The sequence below is a fragment of the Parambassis ranga genome, chromosome 1 (genome assembly GCF_900634625.1).
Source record: "Parambassis ranga chromosome 1, fParRan2.1, whole genome shotgun sequence".
NCBI classification, from domain to species: domain Eukaryota; kingdom Metazoa; phylum Chordata; class Actinopteri; family Ambassidae; genus Parambassis; species Parambassis ranga.
In genome coordinates, this window is record NC_041022.1 from 14,082,244 (window position 1) to 14,101,924 (window position 19,681).

The following is a 19,681-nucleotide window of genomic DNA, read 5'->3' on the forward strand; positions in this document are numbered from 1 at the left end:
GAGAACATAAACTAAGAGAGGAAGAGGGGTGAGGTCTGCGGGGACCAAGGGATAGCAAGAGGTTTAAAGGAGGTACACACAGGAGGCCAAATGTTGTTATATAATTTCACATAGGAGGGTCATTGACTATTGATAAAGATCAGAGCTGAGTCTAGAGCTGCTCTGCAGTCTGGAGTTATTTGTTGAAGAGTTAAAAGTTGATCTGTGACCCCTGTAAAAACAAAACCCTCATCATGTTCAACCTAAGATGTGTCTTTGTAAAGTTTTGTTGCTACGTTGTCAAAAAAAAAATTAAACTAGTGGAGGTCATTGAGTTTACAAAGATGTCTGAATGTTAGAAAAACTAGTACTAAAACTAACTACATGCACAGTATGGAGTTTTGTAGTGTGCGTGATGATGATTAAGGTTTGTCAACCCAAACAAAAGAACAAAACCACCCACTGAAATTAGGATTTTGTCTTCAGGGTGATCAGACACACCAGGTGTATTTGTTGCCTCCAGTTCTGAAACATGGTGGTGGTAGTGTCATGATTACTTTTGCTATTTAGGTCTCTTGGTGGCAAAGACAGGTGGTGGTAAGAGGTTCCTGTCTGAGGCAGGGCAGAGGTACTCATAACTGGGGATGTATGGTGTGTAGTTTGCCCCTTCTTCAGTTCATACAGACTGGTGGCGCCCATTAAAGGCTTTATAGATTGAAGCTTTTGCAGTTTCAGTGCTAGTGCTCTCTGAATCATTAAGCCCTAGTGCACTCAATGTATCCCACAATGCATCATGAAAAGTTATGTACAAGCGACGGTATGTACCATCATGCTTAAAATTTATTTTGCATGTTTTCATTTTGCCAAATAATTTCATTGTTGCTGCTGAACCAGCAGGTTTAGACACAGAGCAGACGCGAGCGTGCAGCCTTCTGCAGCGTACAGATTTAGGAAGTTTTATTTTCATAGCTGTCAATCTGGAAAGGAAGAGAAAAATGTTCTGCTGTAAGAGACATTACGGGAAGCAAAGCAAACATTTCAAGTGTGTGTGTGTGTGTGTGTGTTTTCTTGACCAGATGTTTTCCTAAATTAAGTTAGTGCAGTCCTCTTCTGATAGGGTGAAACAGCATCACACCACTTTAACCACAGGCAGCCCATCCCTCCCTGCCGCCCTGTCCACCTCCACCTGCAGCTCTGCCTATGTTACGTGTTTCCAGACATGCTGTGTGTGTGGACAGCCATGTTATGCTGAATTCACATTATTTTGTACCATCAAATCTCTTTTTGTTTTCATTACCATGTATACAGAGGTTTAGTTTAAGTATCAGAAAAAATATATTTTAAATGACCTTAACATATCAGAATTCTGAAGGAATGAAGGAAAACAAAGCAGATACGTTTAGACCGAAGTTTTTATTGACAGATTTGCGTCCTCACCACAAACTCCAACCTCTTCTGTGTGACTCTTGGCCTCTGACATCACAGAGGAGTTTCACTTCTTACAACTTTGACAACACAAGCAACTATAGGCCCTCTCTAACGGTCAGGCGAGAAATGCCTAAGACGCAATATTTTGTGTGTTAGCTGTGTTAAACCTTGTTAGTGTAACGTGTATGTAGCATGTGTGTGTGTCTGTTGAAAAGATTGTAACATTTTGAATCATGCAGTAGCAAAGACCAGGACACACTCACAGTGTCTTAAGGATGTCAATATTGAGCCAAACTTAGCTGGCAGTTTACTATATAATTGTTTAAAGGTGCAGTTCAACGTTTTGAGATTTTTCTTTGTGCTTCCTAACCAAGTTAGCTGTACCTATCAGAAGCTCTCTGTCTTTTCTATGCTTAAACCCGATGAAGACTTAGCACAAAGACTAGAGATGGGGTGTAAGCTAAACAGTAGTATCTTATTCTGGGCTAGAAATTAATCAACATATTTTCCAAAATGTCCGCCTGATCAATGCTACCTGTTGATCCAAAATGATGCAATCTATCTTACAAATATTCATAAAGGGAACAAAAGTGCTATGACTCCAAAATCCTACTTACACGTTATAAAACAAAGATTAACAAAAATATATAAAACTTTCAAAGGTTTGAAAGTGTAAAAAATGTACACTTGAGTCACCGTGTTAAAACTGACAAAGTCAATACAAATTCGTTCTCTACAGGTCAAACTAGCTAAGCAGGAACAATGCTCTGTTGGTTGATTGTGTACAGAGTCAAATGCTAAAGGGACTGCAGTGTCTGGATGCTGGTCTGAATGAAAGAACTACTATTGCTTTACAGTTGGCTGGCAACAGAGGTGTTTGTCAAATGGCCTGATGGAGTACTGGGAGGTGGGACGCCAACACCACACACTCTCTGATTGTTCTTTTCTTTGGTCCTTAGAGGATTTGAATAGGAAAAAGTGGAACTCCAATGATCCTGGAAAAGATGGAAGCAAGAAGAAGTCAAACCAACTGTCTTATGATTATTATTATTATTATTGAGGAATGGACAGATGAGTACGCACCACAGAGCGAGGATCAATTCCAGTTCTCTTGTCCGCTGTGGTGAAAAACAAGAAACAAAATCAATTCTAAACAACCTTTAATATTGCAGTGCATGTTTCAAGAAAAACAAACATCCCTGAAGCATTTTAGTTGTTTGCATTATGACATACAGAACTGCCATTATCACACCTTTAGATTTAAAGGAGCAGTTCACTCAAAACGCATCAGCTCTTTCTGCCAAACTTCAACTCACACCAAAACTATATGATTATAAAGTAAAGATAGTAAAGATTGTACCATCTTTGACAGATTCACCTGAACAACTGAATCTGTATTCAACAGGAAAATAAATCACAGATGTAAATTGATATACCAGAACCTTCCTGTCCTATTAGTCCTCTTCCGACATTTTAAATTTATGTCAGCGATTATGTTCCAACACAACTTCATGTTTTTTTAAGGGGACAACATTGTGCCAAGCACACAGGTCACTCCCAAATAACTCCAAGCATGAAAAAGAGGTCTCTGCTGGTGTGTGAATGTTCACAAACACATGAGGATGATGAATGAAGGATGAAGAAAAGGAAAAAAATACTGGCAAGAAAAAGAGGAATGACGATTTAAACATCTGTGGCAGTCTCTGGGAAACAGCAGACTGAAGATGATCTGTTGCTTTGAATGGTTGAAGTGGAGTTGCTGGTTGTCAGATGGTGGGTTAGTTTGTTATTACCAAAGATCATCAATACCTTGTCAAAAGAGGGAGTGTTCCTGTGGGTCACCAGTTGCAGTCGTACGGGGGAGCAGAGGCCCGAGGGAACCGAATCACACTGTCATAATAGGAAGGGCTAAATACACACACACACACACACACATGGGGGATTCTTTATAGACTTCATACTTGTGGAACACAAGTTTGACCTGTCTCCTGAGACAAAAGTATCCCACCACCTGTTAACACTGCAGCATGCAAACAAGCAGATTATGGTGGGCACGGCTCGTACCTGACCACAGTGAGGTTCCCATGGATATCACACACTTTTTCACCATGATTACCTGTATTAGCCGTACTGCAACACAAGAGCGAGTGAGGGGCAGATGAGAAAGAACAAGGATGGATTGATCCACAGAGAACACCGAAACAAGGTGAGGTGTGATGGGAAAACGTCCGTGCAAAGAGATAAGAGCCCATGCACAGGATTTCAGATGAAAAAATAGGTGACAAAAGTGTGAAGAGGTCCAAAGGAGATGTTTCCCACCAAAAAGAGAGTGAGTGTGCGGAAAAAGGCGACATGGTGCTTGAGTAGCAGACAAACATTAAAGTGCAACAAGCCATGGGTAAGAGGAGCTGAACAGAAGGAGACGATATGAGAAAGGAGTAAATGAAAAGGAGCGAGAAAGAAGAGGATTAATCATTTCAGCTTTAATCTAAGACAAAACAAAACCACCAAGCTTTGTCTGTACTACACAATTTACTGTACACATCTGTGTGTCTGGACTCACTCCTCAAAGACGTCCTCTGTGTCCATCCTTCTGTAATACTTGGCCAGTTTGACGGAGAAGATGATGCTGGGGATCAAAAGGATGCAGCAGCCTCCCAGACCGAACCAGAATGTGTTCTGAAAAACAAGTGTAAGAACATTTGATTCAGTCACAGCAAATATGTCTGCCCCACACCCGTCTCAGCTTCTTTATTGTACTGTCAAGAAGTATCAAAAGTACTTATGTAGCACAGCACCTGCAAACAGTAATATTAGCGCCTCTTCAGGGAGAGCAATATGTTTTACACATTTAAGAGGGAGCAGAAAAACAAGAGGAGGCTGCATTAAACACAAACAGAGGGGATGTTTTAAAAGAGCCCTCATAAAAGTGGCTTTGCAGGTCTCTGAGTAGTTCCACAGGGTGGGGGTTGCCACACGGTAGGCTCCGTCCCCAAAGGTCTGCATGCTTCTGTGGGGGGATGGTGGTCCAACCCATGTTCAAGTTTGACAGAGAAGAGGGGGTGGAGGAGGTCTGACAGGGCATGAAGGGATGTATGGGTTAGGAGAAGTTGCCTAGGGTGTAGTGACTGTGGATGAGGGTGGGGCTGATGTGGATGAGAACCCCTGTCAGCTGAACTACAATTATCCAACTGAACTGATTGCTTCATATTGTACTAAATATTCTATTTCCATCATTGTTCAAATCCGGGTTCCACAAATGCAAATCTCTGAGGCTGGAAAATGATGCTAATAACTGCAGTTCCCTGAGTGGCCACTTGAGGCAGGCTCCAAGAGTGAGTCACTCTCCATACACCTCCATGGTAAAAAGCTCAACTTTACAGCAGAATTAAACTTGTTTATAGTATAAAAAAGGTTCTGATCTCTAAAGATTGTGTCTCCCCCCCTTTTTGTGTATTTTATGCAACTAGCTGTAAGCTGTAGTGTTGTTCCTGCTGCACAGATGGGTGCACAGAAATCCACAAGCAAAACAAACACATAAATAAAAACATGTGTGCCCAACAGAACATGTTCATGTACAGTAGCTGCTGGCGTGCATGTATAAACTGTCTGTTTATATTGCCCACAGTCTGTGGCTTGTTTGAGCTCACATTAAAACTCTCACAAACTATAGCTGATATGTAAAATAAAACTTTACAGCTCTTCAGGGCCCAGAGTGAAAACAGTGAAGAATCTGTGTGTATGCAACTCCCCGCCCTGCCTCAAATCAGACTCTGTCCCATCTCAGTGTGTGTGAGCGATTCGAGAACATGCTGTTCTTGAACGTGTGGCCAACTGACTCCGGTCCTCGGCGGTCCCAAAACCCAGAGCTCCCCTGATCCGTCAAAGAGACGTTTATGCTTTCAGTTAAAATCCAGATACATGAAGAGTCCGTGTACAGCGCATACAGCTGCAGAAGGAATCAGTACACATCAGCAGCTACTCACACACACACAGTGCTGTCTTACCACTGAGTCGACTATAAAGCTGCATGCTACTATCTCCATGCTGTCCACCATGTTGCTGATTGGTTTACACTGGGCCACCTCTGCAGTCAGCTATAAAGCAAATACACACAAAACTATTAATACTGTTTACTTGAATTATGCCACACATGCAAACCATGTGGGCTTTTCAGCTGCTGCTGACTGAATAACAGCAACTCAGCAGATTTAATCTCATTCGCTGAATCACAGAGTAACATTATAGTAAAATCACTTTTTCATTGTGTTTATTTAAATTTTAGTTTGCACTGCTGCTGTGCTGACATGGTCTCAACTGACTGAAAAATAGAGAGAATACTTACAGAGTTTTTAACCCACTCTGTGTACTGTTTGAAGTACCCCACCAAACTCTGCACGTAGGCCTTTGTTTCCTAGAAAACAACAAGAACAAGAAGTTGGAGACTGTGACAGCAGTATAATCATCACTGAGGAGGGTTGAAGAGAGATTGTCACAAGGATTCAAATTGTAAATAAATTTTTTAGTAATGCCCTGATTACTGTGCTTACATGTGTTTTAATAGCTCCAGAACACAGTGATTTAATTTCCTGTTTAGCAACAGGAAGCAACAAATGTGGAAAGTGAAACAAAAGAGACTTGTCAGTCTGAGAATGAGTGACATGTCTGTAAATGTAAATGCAAACTTCTGTAATTGTGTATGTGACGGCTGCTTCCATCTTAGACCGACTTGTATTATTACTTCACACTCTATAATCTAAATGCAATTTGAAGAAGAGATTACAAATACTGTTAATCCTGGTTAGCTCCAATAATCCCACATAATTCCATAGTTACTGTATGTAACACACTTTATTTGTCATAGAGTCTTGTACCTGCTTCACCACATGGGAGGCGTTCTGAGTGATGAGGTATTCTGCTGCGTCAATGGCACTCAGGATATTTGTGACCTTGACCTGGGAGGGAGAGAAAGTCATTAGAACTGGATCAGTCAGTAAACATCACAGAGTTCGTCTGTGTGTTTTTGCTTACCGGCAGGTCGTTGGATGTCCTCTGCAGCTGTTTGATGCTCTGATTGAGTGTGCTCTGTGTGAGAAAGAGAAAACACAAACTGTTACATGCGCATGTGAAGACTTCTGTACAGATACTTCATCACGTCACAACATTAACGCTGCTAGCACAAAACAACACTGTCACAGAGCCTTGCACCAACAGCGGCTTACCCGCGCTCTGACATATTTCTGTCACCAAAAGAAGGAAGAAGAAGGATTGGTAAGAGAAATAGCACATAAAGGCACACATTTTGTGGCTTTATGTACCTAAATAAATCAGAATGTTTGTAGTGATTGTGATCATGTGATGAGTGAACCAAAGAACAGCTGATTACCATTGCTTGCTCCAAGGGCACCACCTGCTCCCTGTGAATGTGTCTGATACTGCTGGCGTGTCCTTTCAGCGCATTCTCCAGAGCACCACGTGGCTGTGAACATAAAGTGATGAGGATAAAACTGTGTTGCATTTGCAGACGTTCAAATAACACTGTTTAAATGTTTTGTAAATGAACATTAACTCAGTGATTAACGGTGCTTTACTTCCTTACAAATACATACACACAGTAATCCCTCTGTGCCTTTAAATGGCACAGAGCCTACAGTATACCATGCAGATGCCATAAATGTACAGTATGTGCTTGCGTTCAGGGTGAATGGGAAGCTTGTTCAGACCAATGAGCTCAATGAAGTGAAATTATTTTCCAGAAACATTTCAGTGCATAAAGCAGAAACGTCTGACTTCAGTCTGTTGGGTTTTTTTTAATCAGGTATTTAGCAGGTTTGTCAATTCTGTACGAATGTAGACTGTAGGTTTCTGGGTATAATGTGTCCCTGAGGTGTGGATTCTAGCTAGTTATGCTGTTTGTGTAAATTGTTCCACAACAATAGTGATGAAACCTACCAGTTGGTCAGCCTGAGCCTCCAGGTCAGTAGAGAAGGTCAGCAGGTCCACAACTGTGACTCCTTTATTTACCTAAAACAACATGTCAGTTCAGCCAGAGTCTAAACCCCAAAACACGAGCTTTCATATTTGTATTGGTATCCTTTAAAGCTTTTACTTCAAGTTTTTTTTTCTTTACCTCAGCAAGATAAGCATTATAGTCAATCTGTCCGATCCCTGAGTTGGCAAAGTTGATGAGATTGTCTCTGCCTGCCTGCTCCAGCAGTGTGATGTCCTGCAGGTCCACCTGCACACCTTCTAACACTTTGGCCAGATCTTTGTTGTACTGTGGTGAAATACACACAATTTAACAGGCTGTCTCTTTCATCTCTTTCATCAATGCATCAGTACCTGTCATACACAGCAAAGTAATACTTACAACAGTTCTGTTAAGGAAGGAGTTGATGTTGAACATCGTCTCTAGCTGCAGAGCATGATACAGGCCGTTGTTCTCGTAGCACTCCCTACACAAAAAACACACTAAACCAATTAAAAGCAGCATTTGAAGAATGAAAAGCATGAACATGTAGACTCTGCGCACATACAAACATGAAGAATATTTAGCTGTATGTATACTTTGTGTGTTTCAGCTGTTGGCATGTTACCTGTACATGCTGCCCAAAGTCAAGTCAATATTTGGATTCTGAAACAGCATCCCAGGAAGGAAGTTCTTTTTTTCAGGATGGACCAAGTACGGCGTATCTATGATCTACAAGTATACAAAAACACACACACACATATAAATTGTTATTTTGTTAGCACAGAGCAGCAGTGTTGTTCATCATGCAACACCATGCTGCTCATATAAAATGTTCCAAGATAAACTTAGGAGGAGGCAGAGAGCGAGTGAAAATAGAATGATTCAGGAAGGAAGAGAGTTGGTATTCAGTACCTTGAATAGCTGTCGGTTAGCCAGAGGTTCACACACCAGCTTCTCCACGTTGCCACCAACAACAAACATGGTGGTAACGATGGCCATGAGCACCCAGGCAAAGATAAACGAGAAGCCCACCCCGCTGAAAGGGCAAGAGGTGGAGCGTGAGAGCCATAATCAGCCTTTCTGAAGTTATGACTCATAACACAGCATGTACAATACTCTGATCAAGAGTGGCTAGATGTTAGGATGGTAGACACTACTATAAATATAAGTTACATCTTAGTATCATATGAACATGTCCAAAACAGGAAATGTGTTGCAGTATCGTCATGGTAACCTACGCCATCAGCAGGTTCCCTCCGGTGTTCGACAGGCACCCTCGGGTTGTTGGGGTAGCCTGTTTGTCATAACCACAGCTGCCACACAGAAGGCCGAGGATGTTGAAGGCCAGGACCAGGACGACCAAGCAGAGCACCCCCACACAACCGATCCACCTGCAGCACACACATAATAACAATGACTCAGTGTATATTCATTCCATATAAACTGAATTCACACACACAGTCTGACATGTATCTACAAGTATCTTTGAACTGAGTTACAAAAATAGGCAGATAACTCTGATTCACTCTGGGCCAGGCAGTTCTAAAATGATCTAGTGAGCCAGTTGTTGGCACCTTAATGCCAAACATCACCCTAACTTATAAGTATTTATGCTGTGACAACCAAGTCTTGTTCCTAAAATATGCTGTTGACCATGTGGGGATAGTCATTTTTACTCCAAGATGTATCTTAAAATAATTTTGTCATGTTATTAAATCAAATTGTTTTAGACACAAACCTGTAGAAATCCATCTGGTCCATCTGTGGGTAAAGAGCCTCAATGCTCTTCTGTCTTTCATTAAGGAAAATGGTGAAATTGGCCAGAGAGGCTTCCACTGGGAACATCTTGGAGAAGCCGATTATCTCTGTGCCAATCTTATCCAGCATGCCTTTTACTCCTACACACATGCAACAGAGAGAATTACAAATTCTGAAAGACACACAAAAAATGCAAGGCGGAGAAAATGGAGGAAGATAGCGGGTCTAATAGAAAATAAAACTTACGAGGCAGAGCTGTGATTTCATCGTCCACGGGTACGCATGCAAAGGTAAGGACAAGACAGAGTTGAGATAACTGGACTACACACACACAACTGACACATATACAGGTTTGTGTACCTGAGACAATGTTTTTTGTTTGCTCTTTGACCAGCCTTGGTGTGTCATTAAATGATGAGTAACCCTGGAGATGGATAGAAAAAAAGAGCAGAAATAAGAGACAGAAGGTCCTCAGGATGAGGAGGAGGAGGAGGAGCTGAAGACAAACACTAACCTTTTGTACAATGTTGCTGAGATCCGTCCTTAGCACAGTATTGACATTGGCTATGGCTTGACTAACATCTGGGAGCTGATAAACACAGAGATGAAAAACAGTGAGTAAACACTGTGACAATTAAAAGCTTTGATTCATTTTCAGGTTTTGGCTGTATTACCCTGTGGAAGTCAGCGCCGACTCCCAGCTGGGACAGCGTAGAGCGGATGGAGTTACAGGTGGGAGACACAGCTCCATTGGTACAGGCAGGGTCAGACAGTGTGTTGGACAGAGACGCTCGTTCTTCTGTAAGACTGGCCTGAAGCTTCCCCATTCCATCCTGCAGCACCTCCAAGGAGGAGCTGACATTCTCCAAAGCCTCTTTGGTCTCCCTCATGGCTACAGACAAACAAACAATGAAACTGAAGTGGCATTTCTGTGACACAGTAATGTAAATGTCACCACCACAGGACCATTGATATTATGGCAACTGATTACACTGATCACAGGTCTACAACCCACAGAGGTAAACCACAACAGAAATAGATATTTCCAACACAGTGTTTCAGCATCAGCGTCTAAAACACACACAGTAACACACAGTCACGGTCATGGCAGTACTGAGTCCATATCAGCTGTTTACCTTTGATGGCACTCTCAACTTTTGCTTTATATAAAAGGACATGTGAGGGGAAAATGGAGGAAAAAAAAGAAAATAAACAATGATGAGGCCTTCCCTTCAAACTGATACCAGTACAAGAGAAGGAGCTGCATGGAGGCATTTACAAAATGCATAAAGACAGTTCAGAAAGTTCATGAATATAACAATGTTGCAACTGTGTCACACAACAAAATAAAACAAGAAATGCTGGTAAATGACTCATTAAACAGGATTTCTCCCTCCATTTCTATCCTGTAGACATCATATTGCTTTGGGACACTGTGTCTAAGCTAATAAGGAGCATGTGTTACCTCCTGCCATACGCAGAGCAGTGTCCAGTGAGGGAACCACCTCCTTCTCCAGCTGACTGTGGATCCTTCCACCAAGCAAAGGTCCAATGTCTGTCAGGAAGCACAGACATGTTCATGACAACAGTGCAGTATGTAAAGTTGAGGCATTAGACAAGGTGTGTGTGTGTGTGAGTGAGTGAGTGTATGTAGCTTACTGTCGAGGTCTGACAGGACTTTGTTCTTTGCTGTGGTGTACTGGGCTGTCAGATAATCAATTTGCTGCAGCAGGAAACACAGTAAAAATAATTAGGCAAGTGTGTGTGTTGTATTACAGGTTGTTGTGTGTCCATGTGTAAAAGCATACCGCAGGAGTGTTGTTTGCAAATGTCTTCAGGTCTCTCAGGTTGGTGTTAATGAGCCGCCGAGTGCTCTTGATCTGGCTGGTGACGTTATGATTAGCAGCATAGGCAATGAGTACTCCCAGACTGAAACACACACACACAGTCATGATCAGTTTACACATAATTGGATGCAGTGACAAACATTCACCAGCAGAGAGCAGCATGGTTGCATCATATAGACTTATGCCGTGTTGGTTTCAGATGAGTAGTTCTGCGCAATAATCTAGGTAGTAGTATACATTTTGACTGACTGAGATAGAAAAATAAAACCAAACTCAAAGAAACACTGCTGTGTGGGAGGATAAAAACATTATCATAACGATGTGAGGGCCTCTGACTGGCTGCCAAGTGCTCTTTATGTGTCTGTGTGTGTGTGTGTGTTTATGCATGTTTGTGATGTGAAAGGACTCATTGAGACAGAAAGGCCTCTCACAGTCAGCCAAGTGATATCAGTAACACCTAACTGTCCTGCACAGTTTGGGTCGTATTTCTGTGCACCTGTCTCCTCCACACAGCAGCTACACTGCACATATGTGTCTGAGCTGATACAGCAGGAGAATGTATCCACATCCTACACATCAAGGTCAGTTTACAGGTCTTGGAAATGTATACATACAAAATGTATGCATTAATGTACCACCATTACAGGATCCTATTCATGGTGATTATAAACAGGCAGATAAAGATAACAAGCACAGGACAGAGGAGGAGGAGGACTCACATGATGAAGATGGTGGTGGCGACGAGAGAGGCCGTGAAGAAACCTCTGTGACAGTCTGCGTTTTTCCTCTGTCTCTGATGCATCTCCCCTCCACAGTTTTCACAGCATCGACACACACAGAAGCACATGGCTATGAGGGGTATGAGGACCACAAACACAACACCGACAGTTGTACAGACGAGGAAGCCGGCCTGGTAGTGGATCCACTGCAAGAAGAAGAGCATCCAACCAATGATCAGTTGAGTTCACATGTCTGTGAGAAATGTCAGTTAATATGAGTTATAAGAAGTTTACCTGTAGCAACAGAACGACGTTTTCTGGCTGCAAAATCAAACACACAACAACACAATAAGAGGAAAAACAAAGGGAAGCAAAACAAGGTCAGTATAACAGCCAAGTGATGAAGACGAACGACGTGACTCTGACAAACGTCATGTCACTCATGCCTATTCTGCCTGTTTGCTGTGAAGAATGTCGGCATGTACAGAACATTTACACAGAATATCAGAGAGAAAATGAAAAGATTCTATAAAATAGATAGATTGTTTCATCTTTCTAAGGCACTCCGTTATAAGCTTCAGTTTAACACATGAGTGTGTTGTATCATTATCACTTAAATCAAACGTACCTTTTTCCATTCCTCTAATTTGATTCCCCCCATGTTTTGCTGAATGACTTTAACAATGAGGTCTGAAAAAGAAGAATACATGTAGATAAATGCATTTACATAGGTAAGGAATACATGAGTGCTCTTAGTGGTTTAATGGGCAGATGCGGTTGCACAGCAGTGATCAGGTGGTTCAGCTGGGTGTAAAGTAGGTAGAGTAGGTGATAACAAGAAACAGCAGAGTGGTAGAAATCCATTTATGTGTGCACAGGCAGACTACAGAGATTATAAAGAATCCCTTTTTAATTTCCGTGGACAGTATTGTGACTGCACTTCCTCATGCATCCAACAGATACGTGTGTGTGTGAGCTGCAGGAGCTGTTAGTAGCTTGCCAATGACGACCTCAGATCTGTCCAGCTGTCTGTGTGTTTACTGTATATGGGTCAGCCAACAATAAGCCTACCTGCACGGTGACTCACCCAGACTGTTACTCAGCAGGTAAACATCCCTCCACACACTTCACAAACACAACATACATGGATGTTTTTGTCAACATTTTTAGAAACATACAGTAACACTTAACAGGTGAAATAAACATAGAGTTACACTTCGAACTGTCACACTATCTGCTTGGACGTTTTCTTCTTTGTTATTAGTCAATATCTCACATTTATATGTTCATCTCTTCACAAACATTAGGTTTAGGTTTCATGTCTGGTTTTGCCTTCTGCTGTCACACCTGCTGACCCTCAGGTGAGGATAGGCAGCACACAAAGCTGACATGTGATTTGATTTGTTTGTAATCTTCTATGTAAATTGTGATATTTTTTAGACATTATACTGTCACACAAAACGTTTACTGTGGACGAGCAGATAAAATTTTCAGAGTAATTATTTAATCCTTTTGTCTATGATGTGTAATTACAGTGAAAACATCTCATAATAGTTTCCTTAGCTTTAGTAAAGGAAAAGGAACAGTGGTTTGTATGACCATATGGTTAATCCTCTCAGCACCATCTCTCTATGGCCGCCCTGCTCTTCTGGGATTGCTGTGTTTGTATGACACTGTCAACAATACTGTGCGGCCCGGAGAAGATGTCAGACTGTCATGTCGGGGGAAGACATTTATTTGTGTTAACTCTGCAGATTGCAGCATATGAGCCCATCTGAGTTGTGTGAATGCCACCTGTTGTTGTTCAGCTACTTAGTTAGCATTAGCCATGGAGGGCAGTTAAGCTTCAACAGCTTAGTTCAGTGACCCAGTATAAGAGGTAACTACTGCAAATGAAAGGAAGAGAGGGGATAAACAACCATCAGAATTAAACCTAAATGGATGAACAGCCCACCACCGAGTATGTACGGTACTCAGGAGCCCACGGTGGTGACTGAGGGGGCAAATCTTTTTTTTGTCTTTGGAAAACCCGACTATTGTAAAAGAACCATTTTTGGGGAACCGGTTTTCCAAGCATCAATGCAGATATCACACATTTTGTGTCACCAAAAACTGTCAACAGAGACATATTGCTGCTTTGTTTTCAGTTAAAATTGCATGAGGACAAATTCACAAATATGTGCACAGCTCACTGTAATCTAAAAGAAAATGTCAACAAACAGTGTCAGACCCTGCTCAAAGGTATTTTGTAGTAAATAAAAGTCAGAACCTACAACCTTCTTACTGCAACGTGTAAATACACGCTAGGACAATCCTCTACACTGACCTGCTCTGAGAGATTACTGGAAGTTGTGGCCAAAGTCTTATGCAACCCGACGACCATCTCCGCTGCTTCTAACACCCAGTGAATGAAAAGTACTGTGACACCAGCCTGCTTCACATATCACAAACAAACCCATTCTGAAGAGATATCTGGATGAGTGAAACCCCCTCCGGAGGGGTTTTTAATAGAAGCAAAAGTTATTCAATAAAGAGGAAGTGAGCGAGACAATTGCTCGGGGGTCCTAACGACCAGAGGTCAAGCACCATGTCTGTGAGTGACTGTGGAACAAAAAGTGATCAGAATATGAATGGAAAAGTGGTTTTGGTTTGTTATCCTTAAAATGTTTGTAATTCTATTTTTCTGTGTCTACTTGAGACTTGTTTACATGATAACAGTCACCAATAGTTAATAAAAATCTATATTCCAGGTCAGCTAATAGAGGTGGTGACTCTGAAATAAACAACAAACACAATGGGCTGCAGTTCAAAGGGTTACAGCATAACTGTCAGCTTCACCAAAGCACAGTGATGTTGCTATAAATACTGACTGTACAGTATGTTTTACTCAGGGTTACACAATGTCATAAGTGTAGTATGTTATGGAAGCAGGAGCTAAAGAAAGTTACTCAGTCCAACGTGAACCAGAGCAAAACTACTAAGAGGATTGTGTGCAATGTCTTTAGACCCATTCCTCGTACAAGGGGACATCATTTTTGCCAAGAATCCATCGGTCAGTCATTACATAAACAGCGATCAATAAGAAATTAAAAATATGGGAAATGTCTAACCACCCAACACAATTTATTGCAATACATTATTAATGACCAGATTTTTGTCTAAGAACATTAACACATATTTAGGAAATAAAATAATCAATAAATTGATTGCCAAAACTGTGTGCCTTTAATTTAGTACTGATTAATCAATCAGTAAATTGACTAATCCTTTCAGATCTGCAAGAGACACCCCGAGGATGATTCAATTTACAGGCTACATGTTGAATTTCATTTAGTCATTTTTCATTAATATACATGAAGAAGAGTGATGCAGGAATGGAATGTGTCGTTAGTGCAGGATGCACACCTGTCCACACAGAAATAAAATTAAACAACTCAGATGTACCCCTTAGTGTTATCTGATTTAAGACACGTGCTTCCTGGTAATCAACCTGCCCACAACAAATCACAGTAATTAAAGCCAACAGACAAACACCAGGACTATGACCCACTTTCAGTATGTCTGTGCCTGTGCATGCATTTGCACACTTGTGTGTATGTGTGTGTGACAATGCCATCTGTAGCAGTGGTAGGAGCACAGTGTTAGCATTAGCCCTGTGGATGCTAATCCTCTAATCCACCCTGTGTGTATCAGAGGGATAAGACACAGGCTCCTCTCTCAGTGAAAGAACCCAAAATGCTTCTTGGCTGAACGCTACCTTCATACAGATTCACCAAGAAAAGAGATCAGGAACCTGGAGATGTCCCACTGAACCTAAAAAATTAACTTCATAAAACCACTGCAACAATAATGTCATGTTTTTAAATGAATAGTTCTTATTCCTGGTCTAACATGACCATTCCACATCCCCTCAGTCAGTTTGACCAGTTGATAACCCTGCACTTATCTTTAGCTTAACCTAAACTCACTAAACCTGCCCCCTCATCATCAGTCAGCAACAATGACCTCGCCTAAGCTGGAGCAGTGCTACAGAAAACAATAGCTGATGGAGCAGCAGAATTCAGTTTAAGACCAGCATCACCGCATCATAAAGGAAAAAAAAAGTGTGCATGGAGCTCAATGTGTCAATGCTACAACGATGTATTCCACTGCTGTATTATTATTATTTTAATATTGTTACTTGAGTATTTCAATTTCATGGTGCATGTTTCAATTCCACTGCAGTTAGTTACCGTACTTTACAGCAGAGCAGCACTTTCTGCTTGTTTGGTACATTGACCATGTCAGTCTAAAAGTATAACTGTCAGAGCCCATTTTAGTGTGTGATAAATACCTGAACTTTAAAATTAAATGTATATAATGCTGATAATATTTACACAAATCAGTTTTAGAACAGTAATTACTTAAATTGTAGTTTTGGATCAAAGATCTGAGAACTTCCACCACTGGGCAAAGTTTCTGATAAAAATCATCTACAGTTTATATCGCTATACATTTGATCAGTTTAATATGTTTGCTCTTCAGAGATGCTAATTAGGATGATGTCACAAAAGAACTATTTTTTGTTGTGCACCAGTTTGCCACAATTGTTTATAGAAGTACACTACCTTTCAAAAGTTTGGGGTCACTTGGAAATGTCTTTATTTATTTTTTTTAAATGTTTTTTTTTTTCAATGAAGTAACATTAAAGTAATCAGACATATCGTCTAGACATTGTTAATGTGGTAAATGACTATTCTAGTTAGAAAAGGCTGATCTTTAATGGAATATATACAAAGGTATACAGAGGCCCTTTTCCAGCAACCATCACTCCTGTGCTCTAATGATACATTGTGTTAGCTAATCGTGGTAAAAAGGCTAATTGATGATTAGAAAACTCCTGTGACATTATGTTGGCACAGCTGAACTGTTATGCTGATCAGTAAAGATATAGAACTGGCCTGGTGACCCCAAACTTTTGAACATATGGCTCATATGAGCCTGGGATTTTACTGACACATCAATAATCTGTCTAGAGGTGTGTGTGTGTGTGTGCCAACGACCACTACTTACACACATCATTTACTGTAAAGAGAAGCCTTAACGAAATGTGAAATTTAATACTAAACATTTTTACATGTGAAGTAATTTGGGCTTTCTGAATAAATATTAATTGATGTTTTTCAGGGATTTTGTAGTAAATTGAACAAATTCTTCTGTATTGACAAACAAACAGTTTGTGAAGGGTTGTGCTCTCTTCTCCAAATTAATTCTTGTATACAAACTGAGGCTTTTAATAGCCTTGCTGACTAAAATGGGCTCAGAGTACCTGGCAGTTTTAGGTAGCAACACAGCCAGATTAACCTGCCAAATGCGATAAGCCAGTCTAAACAGTGTAATAACGGACTACGTGTGTTTGATATGTGTGAGCTGATACATGCTTGATTCTGACTGCATGGTGTGACAGTGAGTGATGTGACATCCAGGAGGTCTTTACCTGTGCGTGTGAGTGACAGTGAATCCCACTGGAAAGTCCACGGCAGTGGCAGCATATGGTCCACTGGATTAAGGTATTATGCGGTGATGCAGGTGACTGAGAAAGCCTCCTCTAATCGCTGATCTGCTAATTGATTACCCAGCCAGCGGCCCTAACCCTGGATACAAAAATGGCAGCAACTTAAACCCTTAAATCCTATTGCACTGTGTCATCCTCCAACGTGACCACTCATATACAACACTCAATGGGCCATAGCTGTGTCCACCACTAGGTTACTGGACTACACTGAGGGGACAAAAGGGCAGCATTGTGATTATTGATCATGTGACATACCTGATCATCTATTAGTCTCCTCAATGTTATGAGTTATTGATCCCTTTAATCTGCTCCTAACATTGGTTTATAAGCTCAACAAGCACACACCTTCATGCTCTCCCTACATGCTTGTGCTCTTTTGACCTGAATCATTTTAATGTCATGCAGTTTAAAAAAAAAAATAAAATTGACAGTAAAGACATGGAACAGATTTACAGCTGGGAGAGGAGCTACAGATGTGGCAGCACTGTGTAAATAATCCCTACCACTGTAGTCTTTTTGAAGTTTTGGGTGTTTTTTGGACTTTGCTGTTTAGTTTATGACGCACACGCAGTGTGTCAGTGTTCTGTAAAGTCAACTACAGAGCTTTGGGACTTGTGACTCCTTACAACAAAACAAAGTCCTCCTTTGTCCCCCTCAACAAAACTTATTGAGACAAAAGTCGTCACCTCCTGAAAAGTTGCTTTTTTGGTAGAACACTATCCAAACTGCGGCTAAAGTGCAGGACATACATTATTGTGCTGTAAAAATGTACATTGTTTTCTTTTGCATCCATTTTTATCATTCATATATTAGTGCCACTACCTTGGGACCCCCATTGTGTCTCAACTCCAGGTTTACTGCACTTGTGAGTGCTTAACAGACACACTATGGACACAAATTTGAAAGCAGACACTGAAATCATCATTATAATCCTCTGCATGATGTTGTTATCCTGCATACTTTAACACACGCGTTCCTTTGCACCTTCCTTTTGTATCTTCAGTTTCAGTATTGCACATTGATTTTAGTGATGTCATGTTAGCTTATTTGAGATCACACTTTCAAATTAAAAGCACAATTACAGTGCGCGGTCACAACAGGAACAGGCAGTGTTGATCTATTAAAGCTGACATTTCTAATCAGGTAATTCGATCTGAAGACCTCTAATCAAACACCTGTTGAAGGGTTAATAGAAGTGAATATATATATATATAATATTGCAAACCAAACGGGCATTTTAGATGTTTCTCCACACAGCCACTGGTTCCACAGACTGATGGGGGAATAAAGAAGTGAGGATGGAGAAAGGAGTGATGGACAGGGAGGGCTGGTGATCACATTCTTACCTTTGGGGAAGTTGTTCGGTTGAACAACGTAAAGAAACGCGTGGACCATGTGGAAAAGGATCCCGATGGACGCTGGTTCGTAGTACGCGTGGGTATCGTAAACCGCCGCCGGTACAAACCCAAAGTCCAGCGGCTCCACGGGCGGAGGGGAGCGCTGTCTGCGGGTGTCCGCCCGCACCTCGTCCGCTGCCCCGTCCCTCTCATCCGCTGACTGCTCGCCGCTTGTGGCCCCCCAGCAGAGCAGCAGGACGAGCCACCTGCTCCACAGCATGGCTCAGAAAAAGTCCGTCTCTGTACACAAAGAAAAGAGAACAAGCGAAGAAGAGAGCCGCCAACCCCGGCGTTGTGCTTACAGTCCAGCGGGGGATGGAGGGCGGAGATGGGCGGATGACACCTGTCCCTCCCGGTGGTTTATCTCCCCAGCGCAGAAACAACCGTCCAAAATGAAAACTTTCAAACTTAACATCCAATGGTCGACGTCGTAGCAGGCGCTGAACTCCTGTTTTTTCGGTACGGACTGGTCACAGACATTTTCCCGGAGCGGTGAAGAGCTCGTTCTCCCGGTGTCCTCACTCTCACCGGCCGCGCGGGCTCTAGACTAATCTCGCGTGCACGAAAAGGGCTCAAGTGTGCTCGTGCTCGCGGAAATCTCGCGGGTGCATCTGTGGCGCAAGACACAGCACTGATAAAACCACCTCACAGACAGACAGACAGACGCACGCTGATAAAGAGAAGAGAAGAGGTTTGATGAGGACAGGTGTGCGTATGAACACAGTACAAACCAGTAGGGTCACAGAGAACCTGCAATCTGTCAGACAGACTCCTCTGTCCCGAACACACACACACAATCCCTGTCAACCAGCAGTAGAACAGACACTGAGTGTTTCTTAAAATAAACAAAATGTTTAAAGTGAGAGATGTTTGGTGCTCCGAGTGGCACAGGTAACCTGAGATTTGTGCCAAAAGTATGTCAGCATTAAGGCATAAAACATTTGTCTATTAAAAAAAAAACAAAGGGAGTCTAATCAAAGTTAAAGATATAACAAAAACATACTAAAGCTTTCCCCTAAAACATTAGT

At 41.6% G+C, this 19,681-nt stretch overlaps 1 protein-coding gene across 3 annotated transcripts; it reads right to left on the reverse strand.

The window, feature by feature from the left end:
- Positions 1-1,373: 1,373 nt before the first annotated feature.
- prom1b (prominin 1 b) lies at positions 1,374-19,216 on the reverse strand. 3 transcript variants are annotated; one of them, XM_028414330.1, is made up of 28 exons: positions 18,603-19,216; positions 12,331-12,392; positions 11,997-12,023; positions 11,703-11,908; positions 10,945-11,065; positions 10,796-10,859; positions 10,602-10,691; positions 9,811-10,028; positions 9,651-9,725; positions 9,497-9,560; positions 9,383-9,391; positions 9,117-9,276; positions 8,617-8,769; positions 8,291-8,414; positions 8,004-8,107; positions 7,778-7,862; positions 7,538-7,684; positions 7,360-7,431; positions 6,794-6,886; positions 6,439-6,492; positions 6,282-6,362; positions 5,753-5,821; positions 5,415-5,504; positions 3,971-4,086; positions 3,472-3,537; positions 3,217-3,315; positions 2,491-2,525; positions 1,374-2,402 (listed from the first exon to the last, which is right to left on the reverse strand). In XM_028414330.1, the coding sequence occupies exons 1-26, from the start codon at positions 18,871-18,873 to the stop codon at positions 3,246-3,248; spliced, it is 2,691 nt and encodes an 896-aa protein (XP_028270131.1). In that variant the 5' UTR covers positions 18,874-19,216; the 3' UTR covers positions 1,374-2,402; positions 2,491-2,525; positions 3,217-3,245. The 3 variants fall into 3 exon arrangements, with proteins under 3 accessions (XP_028270131.1, XP_028270139.1, XP_028270146.1); XM_028414338.1 differs by lacking the exon at positions 3,472-3,537; XM_028414345.1 differs by lacking the exons at positions 1,374-2,402; positions 2,491-2,525; positions 3,217-3,315; positions 3,472-3,537 and adding an exon at positions 3,557-3,815.
- Between the last annotated feature and the right edge of the window lie 465 nt (positions 19,217-19,681).

Bases quoted from the DNA above. Each gene is read 5' to 3' on its own strand.
- prom1b (XM_028414330.1), bottom strand. From the start codon at position 18,873: ATGCTGTGGAGCAGGTGGCTCGTCCTGCTGCTCTGCTGGGGGGCCACA. The intron at 11,909-11,996 runs GTAAACTTCTTA...TTCTTCTTGCAG, and splicing joins ACGTCGTTCTGTTGCTACAG to TGGATCCACTACCAGGCCGG. The intron at 7,863-8,003 runs GTAACATGCCAA...TTTTTTGTGTAG, and splicing joins ACTTTGGGCAGCATGTACAG to GGAGTGCTACGAGAACAACG.